We start from the raw sequence: 18,418 nt of genomic DNA on the forward strand, positions 1-18,418 counted from the left end.
CTGAGCAATGCAAAACGTGTCGTTACTGTTTCATGAGCATAAAACCGTCTGGTTGGGATAGGGGCTACATGAATGAATGTTGATTCCAGACCACATGAACATCTCACATGATCGTTGGCCCCTCCACGACGATCGATGCGGCTCACCCGAAGATGAATCTGACACTCATCCAGCCAACTCTGACGGATATGAAATTAGAGCTTGGTCGCCTACTTATTCGCGACTCCGATCACCGTACTGCACACTGCACAGCACCGCCGCTGCGTATTTCTCGGTGCAACGATGATGGCCAGACCACTCGCGTTTCTGACTTCTGTGCGTCCTGCTCGCCGCCGTTGCCACCACCGCGGCCTCGCCGACGAGGGAAAAGGAGGAGCTGTCCGGCTACATCGTGCATGTCGCTCACGCGCACGCGCCTCCGCTGCTGCGCCGTGGCCTGCTCAATACCCGGGCGTATGCCTCATTCCTGCGTGACCACGTGCCCGTGGACATGTCGCTCCCGGCGCCGCGGGTGCTCTACTCCTACTCCCAAGCCGCGACGGGCTTCGCTGCGCGCCTCACGGGGCGCCAGGCCGCGCACCTCGCGGCCCAGCGCTCGGTGCTCGCCGTCGTGCCCGACGTGATGCAGCAGCTGCACACCACGCTGACGCCATCCTTCCTCGGTCTGTCCACCTCCACGATGATACCGGCGTCCAACGTTCTATATGGACTCCACCGTCGTGGGCGCCTTCAGCGCCGTCCGCGAGGGCATCATCGTCTCTGCCTCCGCGGGAAACTCAGGCCCTGCTGAGTCCACCGCCATCAACATCGCGCCGTGGTTCTTGACCGTCGGCGCGTCAACCATCAACCGCCATTTCCCGGCGGACGTCGTCCTCAGGCGCTTCGCTCTACGCCGGCCCGCCGCTTGGCGCAACCGAGATACCTCTCGTGCATGGCCGGGCCGTCGGCTCGAAAACCTGCGAAGCTGGGAAGCTCAACGCCAGCTTGGTCGCCAGGAAGATCGTTTTGTGCGGCCCTGCCGTCTTGAACGTTGCGCAAGGAGAGGCTGTGAAGCTCGCCGGTGGCGTCGGAGCAATCCTCACGAGCACCATAGAATTCGGCGAGCTGGTCGTCGGCAGCCCCCACACCTTCCGTGCCACAACCGTCACGTTCGCTGCCGCGAAAAGGATTAAAACGTACATGAACAAGTCTACGTCCCCGGTCGCCACGATCGTGTTCCACGGCACGGTCATCGGCCCGACGCCTCCTTCCCCGAGAGTGGCACCCTTCTCGAGCCGCGACCCGAACTTCCTGGCGCCGGAGATCTTCAAGCCAGACGTCACGGCCCCCGGCGTGGAAATCCTCGCCGCTTGGACCGGCGCCGCCTCGCCCTCGGGCCTCGACAGCGACACGAGAAGAGTGCACTACAATGTCCTATCGGGCACGTCCATGGCGTGCCCACACGTGAGCGGCATCGCCGCAATGCTCCGGCAGGCGAGGCCGGAGTGGAGCCCCGCCGCGATCAAGTCCGCCCTGATGACCACTGCGTACAACATGGACAGCGACGGCCACGTCATCGGAGACATGGCCACCGGCAAGGCGTCCACGCCGTTCACGCGTGGGGCAGGCCACGTGGACCCCAGCCGCGCCCTTGACCCAGGCCTCGTGTACGACGCAGGCACCGACAACTACGTCACCTTCCTGTGCGCGCTCGGCTACACCTCCGAGCAGATGGCCGTCTTCACGAGAGACGGCTCGTCAACCAACTGCTCGGGTTCCTTCTATGTGGGAGACCACAACTACCCAGCCTTCATGGCGGTGTTCACCTCGCGCAACGAGACCATCACGCAACACCGCATGGTGCGCAACGTCGGCAACAACGTGGATGCGACGTACCGAGCCACGGTCACGAGCCCCGCCGGCATGCGAGTGGACGTGAAGCCGCGGAAGCTGCAGTTCAGCACGACGCGCAACACACAGGAGTACCAGGTCACCTTTGCTATCCGGGCCAAGGGGAGCATGAAGGAGTACACGTTCGGGTCGATCGCGTGGAGCGACGGCAAGCACACGGTGACGAGCCCCGTCGCCATCGCCTGGTGGCCGCCGGTGAGCGAAGTCGCGGTGATGTGATGTGGATTTCGGTTCCGCGGTTGCTGAACTGCACACCCCCCACCTCTCGCAGCATCTACCTACAAGAGTAGCGGCACGGCTCATCCCTTGTTCCGCAGTTAACGAGACGACCAAACGAGAGACGACGTCGATCAAGGTCCAGCGCCCCGCCTCCTCCGCCGGCGACCAGAGCGACGCCCCCGGCCCCCTCCTCCTACGGTACTCAGGCTCCACGCCCCGCCCCTCATTCGATAAGGTATTCGTTCATATCAGAACATTCTCTCTTACTATCTGTCCATACAGTGCGCCCGCGCGATATGACGCTCCAGCGTTTTAGCATTCTTTGATTATATTTGCCTTGGCCTGATTCATGCTGGAGCTTGCTTTTGCTTACAAAAATGGTACACTTATGGAATTACCGCATAGGGGTTTTGTTGTGCACAAAAGGCAATTTTTATCCTCCACCTGACTGTACTCGCTTGCTTGCATTGACTTAGATTACTTAGATCTGCGCGACACCGTGCATTGCCTTCTTGCATATGCCCATTCTTTATCCTGCTACTGTGATAGTACTGTAGTAGTACTGGCAGCATTATCACTGCTCACTTCTTTATTCTTCCACGGTTCTTTGTCATTCTCTAAACGAGAAAGCTAAGTACCTGCCAACTGGTGGTTAGCACGCACGCTTCCAGTTATCCTCGATTGTTGGCTCATTTTTTATAAAAAAGTAGTGGCAATAGAAATCGAACCTCGCACCTACAGACTCGCTACAGACTTTGACTATACCCGGTGACCATCTCAGCCAGCAGCATGTTTATGTTTGGAGGTGCGCTATTTTTGTAGATACTTGATTACCGTGAGTAGGCCACTGCTATAGTGCAGCCCTTCATCTATAGTGCAGATCCGGCGAACATAATTTATCATTTTTTTCCCTCTCCAGATCCTTTTGTTCGCCAGATCCGATTTTCTTGCTCTCCTCCCGATCCATTTTTTTCTCTCTCCAGATTTTTTTTCGTTCGAGATTTTTTCACGCAAAAATTGGTGTGAATAAGAGAGGATTCAATCCTTGCACCACTAGTGAGCCAACTCAACTAGCCTACCACCTGACATACGATCCTTTTCTTGAACAAAAGAAAGTAAATGGGCTATTTAGCATGTCTCCTCTACTACGTATGCATAAAAACGAGTTAATTTAGTGTTCGGTTTTTTCCGTGCTTAGGTACCCCGTTCCTGCTAACTTTACCGACCGGGGGGGGGGGTGATGAAATATCCTCCGTTAACTTTCGTGTAAATAACATGGTAACTCAAAATTTATAGACCTGATAACTTATGTACCCCGGTCCTAAAAACTTTGTCGGCGAGGGTGGGGGTGGGGGAGTTGTTGAAACATACCACGGTAACTTCTGTGCAAATAACATGATAACTCAAACATGGCGGACCTGATAACTTATGTACCCCGGTCTTGATAACTTGGTCGGCGAGGGTGGGGGTGGGGCAAGTCGCTGAAACATGCCATGGTCACTTCTGTGCAAATAACATGATAACTCAAACATGGCGGACCTGATAACTTATGTACCCCGGTCCTGATAACTTGGTCGGCGAGGATGGGGTGGGGCAAGTCGCTGAAACATGCCACGGTAACTTCTGTGCAAATAATATGATAACTCATACATAGTAGACCTGATAACTTTGTCGGAGGGGTCGGGGTGGGGGTGTCGTTGAAACGTACGACGGTAACTTCTATGCAAATAACATGATAACTCACACATCGTAAACATGATAAATTATGTACCAGTCCTGGTAACTTTGTCGGAGGGGCCGGAGTGGGGGAGTCGTTGAAACAAACATACCACGATAGCTTCTATGCAAATAATATGATAACTCACACATCATAGACATTAAATTATATACCCGGTCCTGGTAACTTTGTCGATGGGGTTGGGGTTGGGGGGAGTCATTGAAACATACCACGGTAACTTCTATGCAAATAACATGATAAGTCACACATCTTAGAAATGATAAATTATGCATCCAATCCTGATAACTTTATCGGCGGGGGTAGGGTGGGAGGAGTTGTTGAATCATACCACGATAACTCTTATGCAAATAACATGATAAATCACATATCGCAGACTTGATAATTTATGTACCCGGCCCTGGTAAATGTGGCGACTGTGGCGAGGGGTGGGGGGGGGGGCAACGCCGGTAATTTATATGTAAATAGCTTGTTAATAGACACATACTAAGCTGATAACTCACATACAAACGCCATTATAATTTTTTGACTTGAAATTTTTTTGTTAAAAAATATACACCCGGTAATTTCTATGTAAAAAGCATGATAATGTATACATAACAGATTTGATAACTAATATCTTACATTTTAAACACCATGGTATCTTTCATCCAAGGGAAAAAAGTTTTTTAAACATTTTCATCGGTAATTTATGTGTTAAATTACCATACTTCCTCATGCCTTAACCTTCTCGTATTGTAGTTATCAGCCTTATCATGGTATAGTTATCATGTTGCTCATACCATAGTTATCACGCTGGTCATGCCAAAGTTACCAAGCCAATCTTTATTTTTTTTTCTGATATGGCAGAAATAAGAAAGGTACAAATAACATTGTTTATCTACAATAGACAACAACAAAAGGTGGCTTAGTTGGTTATTAGGCTCAATGGGTATTGCATAGACCTAGGTTCGAATCCTCTTTCAAGCACTTTTATTTTATTTTCATATTATGCGGTGAAAAACCAGAAAAACCCGCTAGCGATTTACCACGGTTTTTGAGAGAAGGAAAAAAATCAGTGGAAAGCGAGCGTGGGAAGATAGCGATAACTAGTCGTGCGGATCTGTCGCTAACGACCAGTCGACTGGTCGTTAGCACAGTCCTTCTCTAATACGGTGTGCTACTCGATCGCTCTAGGTAGCAGACTTTGTCGTCTCATCACGGGGCACAGGGAGGTGCTCCAGGACACATTTTCATCGATATCGACATCCTTCAGACAGTAGCATCCTCGTCCTCCATGAGGATGACAATCAAGACTAGCTGTTGGAGAGGCAAAAGAAGTGGATCAAGGAGATGCGTGGGTCACTTATGCTGGTGGCATCATTGGCGGAGACGCTGGCATACCAGTCAGTGATGAATCTCCCTGGAGGATTCTGGCAGGACGACAAGGCCTGGGAGGGCCAGCCCTAGCATTATGAAGGCCCTAGTGCGATTGAGGGCACAAAGAACATTAATAGAGTAACATATATATACTTTCAATGTTGTATATCATCAAAAAATACAAAGGCATAAACATAAAAGACATAATTTTAGCTGTCAAATAAAGTCTCAATACACCATCAATATGTGATTATATGATGCAAAATGACTATAATATACTCAACTATAAATAACTATTGAATAAATACAATGTGGTGAAGTGCGTCGAGGAGAGGGGGGGGGGGGGGGGGGTATGCCCCCTGTCCATGTTAGTTTTTTCACTATCGTGGACCTTGCTTGTCTCATTTGCGCCTTCGTTTACAGCAGCAGCCTGGCTTGCCCAAGAAAGCATCGCCTTCTTCTACCTCCTCTGCCCAGTCATCATCTGCGTCTCATCTTCCTCGTTGTCTACATAGTAATGTATACACATCCATATATGCGTCAATTAAAATAACTTCGAACATGTAGGTTTCTATATGATATATAAGTGATGTGATTTTTCTACAGGGCGACATGGAAATTATTGCGACGCCTATATCATCTTGCCAAGCACTGGTGGTGCCCCGACGAGGCAATGAAACAGGCGGAGGAATGCATGATGAGAGCGGCAAAGGGAAAGCGCCCTTGCTGCATGTGCTGTGCCCAGTGATAATCTTCTGGCTATTACTCGCAGATCAAGTTGTTTGTTGCTACTATCTAACATCATTCTCCGGCTCCCCGCTTCATTAGCAATACAGAGTATAAAAAACATTATTTAGCTTTGATGTAAATTCTTTCCCTCGATGTAAAACATTAAACAATAAATTAGGGATTGTCTATTTGATAGTCGAATGAACTATAAGTTGGCAGGTTCGAAACAAAAGTGTGGTTGTGTAATGTATGCCCCTCTGTCCTCTGTTTGTCCCGCCTCACCTTTTTCTGTTAACGAGCCCACAAAATCCTCAAAAAAATTAAAAAATGAGCCCAAAGAAATCAGTAAAGGGAATCGATAAAAAAACAACAAAAGTGAACGGGTCACTCACTTGTTCTCTCTGTAAAGTTACATCGAAGCATTCGATATTGATATTGGCGTGGAGTACAAGGAGTTTCGGTTAGCAACCGAAAGAGATTAACAAGAGGGAGAGATAGAGATACAAAAAGTTTAAACCATAGGAAATCTATCTCTATCCTATCAATGTGTAGTGCACAGGTCATGGTTAGTGCAGCTAACCATATACTTCTTTAACATCCTCCTTTAATCATAACTTTCCAAACTTAAGATTACGTCGAAATTCTTCAAATGGTCTTGTAGGCAATGCCTTTGTGAATCTATCAACAACTTGATCTTTTGAATGCACAAACCTAACTTCTAACCCCTTGCTAGCAACTCTTTCTCTTACAAAGTGATAACCAATTTCAATGTGATTGTTTCTTGTATGAAACAAGTAAGTAGCACAAAGATTGTCAGACCAAAGACATGCAGTTTGTGTGTGATGTATTCCAAGTTCTTTAGCTTGGATTTGACCCAAATGGTCTTTGTTGCTGCATTTGCTAATGCTTTGTATTCTGCTTCTTCAGTACTTGATGTGAGCAATTCCATCAACAAGTGGGCTGAGCAATTCCATCAATCAACACAATGCAGCATGCAGGTAGGTACCGTACTCTTTGGAACTCTGTCTGTGAATTACTTCCGGCTAGCCATGCACGCATGCGCTTGGTATTGCATATGTGTTGCGAGTTAACTTTTTTGAGGGATATGTAGTGAGTTAGTAATTAGTAGTAGTACAATTCTTGAGACAATCAACTGCTATGTGCATTCAGAGCTGCATAATGGTTGGGAGTAACTATGAGGGTGTTTGTTTCCAAGGACTTATTGATTTAGGGACTTAAAAAAGTCCCTATAAATCCCACCTAAACCAAACACAAGGGACTTATTGAGACTTATTGTGATGATTTGGGACTTATCAAATAAGACTCTCAGGGAGGAGCTTATTGGGACTTATCCCGGGCCGGACCTACCCTGCGTCGCTCCAGGCTCGTTCCCCGCACGCCGCCTGCCTCTCGGTCCAATCGCCGCCGCCGCCTCGCCTCTCGCCCCGTCGCGGCCCCGCCTCTCGCCCCGTCGTCGCCCCGCCTCGGTTCGTTCTGCCTCGGTTCGCCGCCCCGTCGCCGCCCCGCCTCGGTTCGTTGCAGCGGTGCCTCCAATCGCCGGACAGGCCCTCTCCTGAGCCTCGTTGCAGTGGTGCAACATGGACTTATAAGTCCCTAACTTATAAGTCCCTGTAAACAAACAGGTAGGGACTTATGACTTATAAGTTGAGACTTAAAAAAGTATTAGGACTTATGAAACAAACAGGGCCTATATATGCCATTGTTTTGCTTTTGAGTTTGTACAACTTTCCTAGTAAAAAAAAGGTCATGCACCGGAATGACGTTGATCAGACATAACATGGCATCAAACTATTACAGCTAACCTTCTACTACCACAAACTGAAGTGGAGAAGAGCGTGAGGTCCAGCCGGCCAGCCGGTCATAGCAGCAGCTGCCCGTTGATAGCGCAGACAATGCAAGCACGTCGTCTCCGCCGCGTCCAGCTGCCTGTTTCTCACTCAGTCGACACGTATCATACCCTAGCTAGTGATGATGGCTCGGCTGGTTTCCGTTTCCGGTAAGCATCCATCAGGGACGTACGCTCACCGTCGAGCCCAGCTGTATCGACTCAAATGGCAGAATGGTCAGACAAGGCATGACGCGCATGCATCGATCCTTTAAGGGCCTTCCACAGCCGCACTGTGTATTAAGCACTACGAATGCTTTGCTTTCGTACGTGGCCATGGCCCCGTGCATGCCACTCCGTTCGGGTGCAAGAATTGATGCCATCATCTGGAACTCTGGAATGCTCGGCGAACGGCGTCACGCATCGCACCTTCCAATTATGGCTGTGTGCAACATGCCATCTACAGTATCTCTTTTACAACTAAGATTTTACAAGGCCAATTACATATTCTTCTCTTTAGGAATTGTATATGATGCATGTGTGCCTCTCTCGAGTAATTCATGTTCCTTCACATCAGCACATGGCACTAGCTCATAGCCCCACGCATCTCCGTGTTCACTGTCACGGAGGATATGCACATGCAATTGCAATTGCAGAGAAGTTGGGCACCGCCAAAGATCGACGGTACATATAATTCTTATTGAAATCTTTAAAAAGACTTATATTTAGAAAACGGATGGAGTACTACTACAGGATATATGTGTCTTGCTCACCTTTCGTTTTTCTTTTTCTTATGTTATTATTATTTTGAGAATGGGTCTTGCTCACCTTCACCAGCCGATCACTACCATTTTCGCAGTACAAGCGGAATAAACCTTTGCGGTTGAAACTTTATTAAGCAGATAATACTACTCATGATCGATGCATGCATTTCCAACATTTAATTCCACACATGCGTACGATTGATCTCTTGTGTTTGGAGTTTGGATCATTACTTGATTTTTTTGAGTTTAAATACTACTGGATCGTTGAGAGGAGATGCATAGTGAAGTTGTCATTCCTATAATCCCAGGCAAAAAAAAAAACAGTACTAAACCGCCGCATGCAGTACTACTGATACAGTCCACATGAAACTGATGAGAGAAGTTGGGGAACTAGCCCGTTAAGAAAAGAGATAAGAACACACAATGAAATGTGCAACACACATTCCAGTCTTCAGACAGAACACATCACAGACACACGCGCGTTTCGATAATCAAGCCCATCACAATCATCACACTAATAATACTAGTACTAGTAATTTTTTTTATTTTTTTTGCGGGGAAGTACTAGTAATTATGCCAATTATAATCACTAGGCAAGTAGGCCAGATGCTGCGAGCCATGAACAAGATAGATGCTGCGAGCTGGCAAACTTAAGCTAGGCCAGAGGTGGCTCCTAGCTTATCTTAGCTTATTTACGCTAAAGGTGACGACCGGCGAGGTTAGGCGCAGAGGATGGCAGTGAGGCTGGCGCAGAAGAAGGAGAAGAAGGAGGCGGCGATGGAGATATGGGTCCAGACGTCGAGGACCTGCCCGCCGGCGCTTGGCCCGCCGGCGACGACTGCCAGCATGTAGACGACTCTGCAGAGAAGGTAGGTATTGGTGGCGGCGACGATGAGCCCGCTGGCGACGATGCAACGGCCCAGAAATGTGAGGGAGCCCCCCGCCAGGGCCACGACAGCCGCCGCGGCGGTCATCGCCTGAGCCACTCTGAGGAGCACCAGGGTGAGCGCCTTCGTGCGCAGGCGTAGCGCCTCCGCCTCCGTGGCCGCGGCCGCGTGCCCGATCTGCGACTGCATGCATGGGTAACCATCCAGCAAATTAGGAGTACGTACGATACCGATAGTAGGTGCCAGCGAAGGGAGATGGATACCGGAGTTGTGGAGTTACCTGGGCGTGGAACTGGAAGTCTCCCGGGTTGCTGGTGGCGGCAACGAGCCCGATCACGGCCGCCAACAAGCCGAAGATGAAGCAGGCCTTGGCCACCATGAGCACCTGCCTCAGCGCAGGCTGATCGCCACCAGCCATTGATGCTTGTCGCTCTTCCTCTTCCTCTCCTCGCGCGGGCGGTGCTTTCCTGATGGAGCTAGCTAGCTATCTCTCACGGTCACGGGTCAAGGCAGCGAGGCACGGGCCGGCTATATAAGCAAGTAGTACATCAAGTGAAGTGATGAACGGCTGGCGAGACGTAGGCGTGGGCAAAGGAGAGCTCGACACGTATATATAGACGTACCATCGATCTTTGGCAGTGCCCAGCCCAACTTCTGTGCTATTGCAAATGCAAATGCATGTGCATATCGTCCTGTGACGCCGTTCGCCGATCGTTTCACACTTTTACTTTGCTTCTAGAGGATGGCATCAATTCTTGCACCCGAACGGAGTGGCATGCATGGGGCCATGGCCACGTACGAAAGCAAGCATCGTAGTGCTACATAGTGATAGTAGCAGTTAGCCGGAAATTACAGAGGAGCACCTAGGTGCTCCACCCACCCACGTCAGTACCGTTGCTGTTCATATAGATTCGGGACGATGGTGTTTAATGCGCTGTATTTAGCTTTGTATCGCTCAAGAGTCAATTACACCGGTGGTGTTTGAACTTGGCGTGAACGGACACTTTGATGCTAAAACTTGCGGTATACATCGAATTGGTGTAATAACTTAGCTCCGTCGTGCAAATACAGTGCAAATCTCGGTTGTGTACGCCCGAGCCACTGACTAACGCGCCAACATGGCATGGTCCCACCGTCAGGATGGCAAAGAGAGGGAGTGTGGCCAGTTTTTTTTTTGTTAAACCCCTTGAGTTTTTTTTTCTCATAAAAATGCCTTATTGACGTTGGAAAGGTGGCATTTCAATTTTTTTACGACTCTATTGCCAGTGGGTCTCGTGTGTGCATACTAAAATTATAACAAGAAAAAAGGAGGCTTGGCGTCTCGAGCGCGTGACCCTTGGTTAGGTCACAGTTTGTCCTGGCCACTATACCATTCACCTATTAACAACTTCACATGGATAGTTTTTTTTTCCAGAAACACTTCAACATGGATAGTTAGGTTAATGTAGTCAAATAGAGGCGCTTGTGAGGCTGCAATGGACTGCCGTCATTGCGGCCCATTTGCTCCTGTTTGTTTTATTTAGATATTTGTAGGTATGATAAATTCTAATCTCATTAATAAGAATAATGTTTCAGTTTTCGTGAAGTATAAATATTATTATACATACAAACAAAATAAATTACTTTTCTAATCTGTTCACATATAATTTTAAAAATTAAATATATACATATATATATATGTAAAATAATATTTGTGAAATTATAAAGATATTTGTATAATAAGAAATACAGATATTTTTAGCATTACAATTCAAAATTTTATTTTAATTCTACAAACATTTAAATAATCATACGCATACTTGTATAATTCGATTTTTGTATAATTAAAAAATAGGTAGTTCAAGATTTAAAATGTTAATATGAATATTCAGTCGTGCTAATATTTAAATTAGATAATTGTTTTGAATATAAGTCAAAAGTGAATATTCATAAATATTTAGTAAATGTTTATATTCATCAGTTTGAACAATTTAAATATAGCCGCAACCTTATACTTTTCTATATTCATTAAACATTTTAAGTGCCCGCATTTACTAAACAATTTACATAATGCATGTCTGTTTAAAAACTTTTACGTACTAATCATCGTTTGTGTGTATAATATTTATCACACATAATTGTTTTGAAATTTATTTTTATTACTTACGTTTTATAATTATTTCAAAAAGAACTGGCGCATGTAAAATGAGCCGCACTATCTGAAGCCATTTTTTTTCGAGAGTACATCTGCAGCCAATTTAAACCCCACATGCATCATCTTTATACTACTTTTCTTTTTCCAAATACCCTTATATACTACATTAACGACTGTTGTACTTGTTGAACATCCGGGAGCAGATGTTGCCGTGGCTGTGAGGGTGTGCGTCCTAGCAGTAGTTGGCGTGTTCGAATGTAGAGGCCTAAGCTTTTTTCTTTTAGTTTTCACGTCAGCACCTACTTGTCATACAGCAAAAAGGAAAAAAAACATCTACCACGTGAACATTGTCTTTTTTGTGAGAAATAAATATTTTTGAGGGGGTTTTGTTGCCAAAAAGACAGGCCACACGCTTCAAGTCGTTGACAACAGCGAATCAACCTGTGCTTAAGATGGTTAGGTGGACAGTGGTATCCCGAACCCACCAGGGTCCAAATCCTGGTGCTCGCATTATTCCTGGATATATTTCAGGATTTCCAGCGATGCGCATTCAATGGGAGGAGACGTTTCCGTCGACGACGAGGCGCCAGTGGTGACTTCGTAAATCTCAAGATGACATGCCGGCTCAGTCTTTCGGAGGTGCTCATAGGGGTAGGGTGTGCGTGTGTGCGTTCATAGGGGTGAGTATATGCGCGTGTATATGAGCGCTTGTGTCTGTACTAATGCTCAAAAAAAAATCATTGACAGCAGGCCCCATGCCACGCTGGCACGCCAAATCAATGTTGATTTCCTATCCGTATGCGATTAGGACCGTATTTGCACAACCGAACCAAGTTATTGCACCAGTTTAATGTATGCCACAACTTTTAGCATCAAAGTGATCGTTTACGCCAAGTTCAAGCACCACCGGTGTAATTTTTTTTTTTGAACTTCACCACCGGTGTAATTGACTCATCGCTCATGTAGTAGTTCGATTAACAACCCGTACATGCATGCTATTCCGTACGTGCTGGTCCCACCTGTAAGAACTGATGTTGTTCCATGCGGCTCCCACCGACACGCATTGAACGCAACGGTGGTGGATGGTATTTACTCCTTCCTGCTCACTGTTCCTCTTCCTCATCTTCATCTCGTTCCCCACTTCTCTTCTCCTCCCAGATGTCACCGACGAGCTGGATATTTCTCTCCCCTTCCAGCGATACTCTTTCTTCTTCATTCTTCTCCCTCGTCCCCTTCGCGAGCTGCATTCAAATCTGCATCACCACCTCTCCTATTCTGTCGCCCACCTCTTCCCCAACGAGCTACCGCTGGGCTCCGGCCCGCACCGTGGTGCCCCTTCACTATCCATCAACCCACGCGTCGCCGGTGCTCTGGACGAAGCACGACGCCGACGAACTGTCACTGCACATGAAGCCCGGGCAATGACTTCGGAGATGAAGGCCAGCGGCCAGGCAAGGACCGATCCGTCGAGCTCTTCTCCAATCATTTTCTTTCCTCGCATATTCTCTCTCAGAAGTTTCTTTCCTCGATTTTTCTCTAGAGGTTCCCTGGTATTTTTTTGTATGAGATTATAGGTTGTTTCGGTGAGATATTCTCCAAGTTATTTCCATTCCTCATTTTTTTCTCTCTGAGAAGTTTATTTCATCGATTTATCTCTCCATGATTCCTGTAACTTTCTGTACGAGTCATATTGTTCCGAAGAGTTTTTCTCAAGTTGCTTTCTTTGCTCGTTTTTTCGCTCTCAAAAGTTTCCTGGGATTTTTATGTGAGAACAGATTTGTGGTGTTCAAATCTGGGAAATTAGTAGGTTTCCCATGACTGTGATTTTCAGCTTTCACCTTCAGAATTTGGATGGAACTGCCCCTCAGAATTTGGATTGAACTATCCTAGCCTAATTTTAATTTTTGATGATTAACCAGTGCATTTTTATCAGTAAAATTCACAGTGTTTTTTTCGAGTAAATATTATTGCCTGATTAATGTGTCTGTTGATGGATTTGTAATTATAATTATTTTTTGTTGCATCATAGAACAATGTTACCGAGTATTATCACTGTCAATGTTGTAAATTTGCTGATGGATCTATCGTCTTGGAATGTATTTGCTGACGAACCATGCTATCTCAAATGTATGTGATGATGGTAAATCAGTGCATCAAGATTCAGGCAGTTGTTTTCAGCTAATCAGAATTAGGCAATGAACTTGTCTTGCCAGCACGGACTTGGCTGTTCTTGCTTGTATCATTATTTATCTTCTGAAAATTCCGCAAGTCACTGACTAAATTGCTATGTAATCAAAATAAAAACTAATTCTCTAAAAGTCAGTGACTGATATATAATTCTAAAAATTACAAAACACGTTGCTGTTATGTTTCACTTAATGAAATGAATTTATAATCAGGTAAAACCCAGTTCTCACAAAAAACTTCCACTCTTCACAGCAGGCTTTGGGTTCCAGTACCCCACATCCATTAACTGCACTTAAAGACAGACCCACCGGACTCGTATTGAACTGATGTATCCCTAACGCATCTCTGAGTTGTTAAATGATTCTAGCATTAAATGTTTTGATCTGGCTAGAGTAACGAAAGGCATGGATATCAGTGGGTGGAGCACCTCGGTGCCACAAATCCTCATCCCAGTTAGCCGGCCTTTAAAGGATCGATGTATGCATGAATGCATCGACGATGGAGACATAAGCTAGGTGGCTGGACCGGCCGGACCTCGCGCTCTTCTCCATTTCGTTTGTGGTGGAAGGTTTACCTGTCACACACAGTTTGGTGGCATGTGTTATGTCTGGGGAGATCAACGTCATTCCAGTGCATGATTTTTTATAGTGGCAAATGTACGTTCAAACTCACAAGCAAAACAATGGCATAGATAGTTACTCCCAACAGTTACAGCTCTGAAGGTACATAGCAGTTGATAATCTCAAGAACTGATTGTTCTACTACTGAGGGCATGTACATCAGCTTAGACGCCTGTTGTCTGTAACGATCGTCCACGTCACCTGTAGACAGCAGTAAAAACACCTCATACAACCCCGCAAAAAAAAACACCTCATACAATAGACCGTTTTCTCTTACTGTCTATAAACACCCTGAAATTAGTAAATATTTTAATTAGCTACAAAGTTCACCCGCAAAAAAATTAGCTACGAAGTTAAATCCCATCCACCTCTGGCCGACCCCACCGCTCCTACTCTCAACAAAGGGGGCAGTTGCCTTTTTTACAGACGCACTCCATACAACGCTAGAAAGGCTGTCTGTACCATGCGATCTTCAAGCGCTGCAGATCGTAGTTAATTCTACCGACGGGCTCTTTCTCTCTTCACAACTTCTCTCCCCCCCCCCCCCCCCCCCCCCCCCCGTCATCTAAAATCCTAGCTGTGACCCCTTATAGACAGCTGAGTGTACATCGTTGTGCATGCCCTAAATAACTCACCAGATATCCGTCAAAAAAGTTAACTCACAACATATCCCTCAAAAAAGTTAACTCACAACATATCCAATACTAAGTGCAGACATGGCTAGCTGGAAGTAATTAAAAAATAGAGTTCGCAAGAGTACTGTAGCCTGCTAACAAAAGAGTGTTGTAGCTACATGGAGCAACTTATTACTTGTTCAGTAGCAGTTAGGAGGTAGAAAGACATCTTAATTAGCATTGTTAAAGCATCTCTAGCATATCCCCTTAAAGTGCATCAATTGGTATGTTAGTCTGCAAAAAGAAGACCATGGTTTCTTTATATAAGATCAGAGAGGGCGGCCTTTCTTTTGGTAAAAAACAATCCCCTTCAAGTTATTTTTTTTGCGGCGGGAAAGAGAGCTTTATTAATTAAGGAATAGTTGTACAATCGCCTGCTAGATAACCCGTAAGAGCATCAGGAGGCCCCTGCAACCACAATTTGGTGCGGTGCTCCACTCTTGACAAATTAGCAAGGCGGTCTGCAGTCCTATTCTGCAGACGCCCGATGTGCCGACACACAAGCTCCCTTTCTCTCATCAACTCTTTAGTCTCATTTGCAAGATGACCTACTATCGATCTATCAGCCCCCGGACACTCCAGGCACTTAACCAAAGCAGCACAGTCTGTCTGAATAACCAGAGGCAATGTTGAGTGCTGGATTGCTGTAGTGACACCTTCCCGGACGGCCACACACTCTGCTTCGAAGGCGCTCGAGCAGTGTGGTATAAACCAGCACGCCGACAGAATGTGTTATCCTCTGCTGTTCCTCGCCACCATAGCCGCTCCCGCCGTGTGTGATTCCGCATCAAAAGAGCCGTCTAGCAACAGAGCAATCCATCCCTCCGGAGGTGGTGGCCATGGCGCAGGCTCCTGAGTCCTCTTTTCTTCCTGTGGCTGAACTCTCTCTCCCACTGGTTTCATGTCTCTTTTTCCCTTCAGCATATCATAGCCTTTTTCATATTTTATCTGATCTAGTGAGATCATGTAGCTTTGCAAGAACCCCCTAGTGACCTCGACCGGAGGCACAGTTTTATCATGCATGGCATCATTACGCACCTGCCAGTTCCTCCATATTATCATCAGAACTTTTGCCCGATCACTACTAGGGAAAAGCCTATACACAGAAATTTAGCAACAGCGCGGGTCAAAAAAGAGCGCTAGTGCTAGATAGCAGTAGCGATTGAGGAAAAACCGTGCTGCAGATAGAACCTTAGCAGCAGCGCGTGTAGTGACAAAAGCGCTACTATTAATATTCCCGTTGGTAGAATGATAGGATACGCATAGCAGTAGCGGGCTTGGAAGAAGCGCGCTACCGCTAGGGTATAAGTAGTAGCGCGTTTCCTACGAAGAGCGCTACTACTAATGGAAATAAAATAAGATGAAAAACAAATAGAAAAGTAAATGAAAATAAAATAAATAGAAAAAGGAGAAAGGAAAAAATAAAATATAAAGCATAATAATTGAAAAAGCGAAAAAACGGAGGAAGGCATAGCAGTAGCGTGTGTTTGTAAGAGGCGCTATAGCTAACATAGCTGCAGCGCGTGTCCTAGACCCCGCTATAAAAACAGAAAAGAAAATAAAAAGTGGAAGAAATTTACATAGTTATAACAGCAGGGCGTTTTGTAAAGACCATTGTAGCTATCTTAGCTATAGCGCGTTTTGCGAAACGCGCTACCGCTAAATTTGACTTAACCAAAAAACCGTTTCCCCCCGGCCACCACTTCTCCCCCAAATCCCTCGACCCACCCCGCCGCCGTCTCCCCGATTCACCGTCGCCCCACTTCGCCACCGTCTCCTGCCGACGTCGACGCCACCAGAGCCGTGGCGCCGTCGACGCCACCGGAGCCGCCCCCAACGCCACGGAGCCGCGCGGCCTCATCAACGCCACCGGAGCCGCCGTCGACGCCACCGGATCCTCCCTCGCCACAACTACCTCCCTCGCCGTCACCGCAGACGCCCCTGCCTCCCTCGCCATCACTGCCTCCCTCGCCACCACCGGAGCTATCCTCTGTAAGCCCCCACCCCTCCTCTCTCTCTCATGCATAGGTTAGCTAGTTTAATTAGCTTAACTATCTAGGTTAGGGCAAAAATTTAGTTAGGGCTTTGACAGAGAAGTAGTTAGGTTAACTAGTTTAATTAGGTTAATTATCTAGGTTAGTGCAAAAATTAGTTAGGGCTTTGACAGAGAACTAGTCAGGTTAACTAGTTTAATTAGGTTAATTATCTAGGTTAATTAGTGCAAAAATTTATTTAGGGCTTTGACAGAGAACTAGCTGCGTTAACTAGTTTAATTAGGTTAATTATGTAGGTAAACTAGATTAACTAACTAGGTTAAATAGGTAGGTTAATTAGGTTCGTTGGATTAACAAGCTAGGTTAAGTAGGTTGGATAGGTTAGAGGAAAATGTTATTTTAGAGCATTAGGTCAGAAGGGTTAGAGAAATGGAGTTCCTTTGCAATTTAGTTGGGTTATGTCCTAGGCAGAGAAGGGTTAGAGATAATAATGTGTGTTTGTGTGAGAGAGAGAAATAGCTAGATCAACATAATTTGGGTTTTGTCCTAGGCAGAGAAGTGTTTAGTGAAGGAAAAGAATTTAGGCAAATTTTATTTTAAAGATGATCCCTACCTTGACTTTTATTGTTGATTATATCTTTTCATTGAAGTGATCATGTTATATCTTTTCATTGAAGTGGTTCGATTGTGCCCAAGTGGCTTTGTTGTTTCCAGTGAATGATGCTGAGTGGCCTATGTTTTGCCGGAATGTTGATTCATTTCTGTTCCAGCAAATTTCAGGTTCTTGATTTGTCCACTTTTTAGCAATGGTCATGCCGAAATTTTCCGTGAATTTCGGCATGACTTGTGCTACAAATTAGGACATATCGAGTGCCCGGGATTTGCCGCACCAGGAAGGAGTCAACATTCCTGCAAAACAATAGGCCTTTTTATGTCATTATTCATTTTATTAGGTCTAGAATTAATTGACTAGATTTAATCATAGGAAACATGGCTAGCAACGATGAAGGACAGGGTTCTGGTGATTGCGTCGACGCCTACCGGGCGGCAGACGAATTTTTTAGCCTTACCGACGATCAATCGATGTTGTTGCTGGGCCCACCGGTGGCATCGGGGACTGAGACCGACACGCAGACCTGTGCTGAGACTGAGACCGGCGCTGAGACTCAGACCGGCATCGGGACCGGCGCTGAGACTGAGACCGGTGCTGCCTCGGGGAGCGGAGCCGGTGTAGAACCGAAAGCAAAGAGGCAACGACTTCCTAACAAACTCATACCTACTAGGCTGGTGGTCACGGAGGTGGACGATGGCATTTTTGAGCCAAAGGCGCCCGAGGAAGCTCGCTCGTGTTGCGACAATCAAATAGGCTACATCGTACGG

General features: G+C 46.4%; 1 protein-coding gene and 1 pseudogene across 2 annotated transcripts; one reads left to right on the forward strand and one right to left on the reverse strand.

Annotated features, from left to right (window-relative positions):
* The first annotated feature begins 282 nt into the window (after window positions 1–282).
* LOC123134701 (subtilisin-like protease SBT1.4) lies at window positions 283–3,245 on the forward strand (annotated as a pseudogene).
* Window positions 3,246–8,915: 5,670 nt separating this feature from the next.
* On the reverse strand, window positions 8,916–9,948 carry LOC123134703 (uncharacterized). 2 transcript variants are annotated; one of them, XR_006465704.1, is made up of 3 exons: window positions 9,710–9,948; window positions 9,115–9,612; window positions 8,916–9,079 (listed from the first exon to the last, which is right to left on the reverse strand). XR_006465704.1 is itself a non-coding variant. In XM_044553897.1 (2 exons), exons 1-2 carry the CDS (start codon window positions 9,845–9,847, stop codon window positions 9,262–9,264), a joined length of 489 nt encoding a protein of 162 aa, XP_044409832.1. In that variant the 5' UTR covers window positions 9,848–9,948; the 3' UTR covers window positions 8,916–9,261. The 2 variants fall into 2 exon arrangements, 1 of the variants encoding a protein (XP_044409832.1); XM_044553897.1 differs by having other exon boundaries at window positions 8,916–9,612.
* Between the last annotated feature and the right edge of the window lie 8,470 nt (window positions 9,949–18,418).

This window comes from Triticum aestivum, chromosome 6B, assembly GCF_018294505.1.
Source record: "Triticum aestivum cultivar Chinese Spring chromosome 6B, IWGSC CS RefSeq v2.1, whole genome shotgun sequence".
NCBI lineage: Eukaryota > Viridiplantae > Streptophyta > Magnoliopsida > Poales > Poaceae > Triticum > Triticum aestivum.

Bases quoted from the DNA above. Each gene is read 5' to 3' on its own strand.
- LOC123134703 (XM_044553897.1), bottom strand. From the start codon at position 9,847: ATGGCTGGTGGCGATCAGCCTGCGCTGAGGCAGGTGCTCATGGTGGCC. The intron at 9,613-9,709 runs GTAACTCCACAA...CCATGCATGCAG, and splicing joins ACTTCCAGTTCCACGCCCAG to TCGCAGATCGGGCACGCGGC.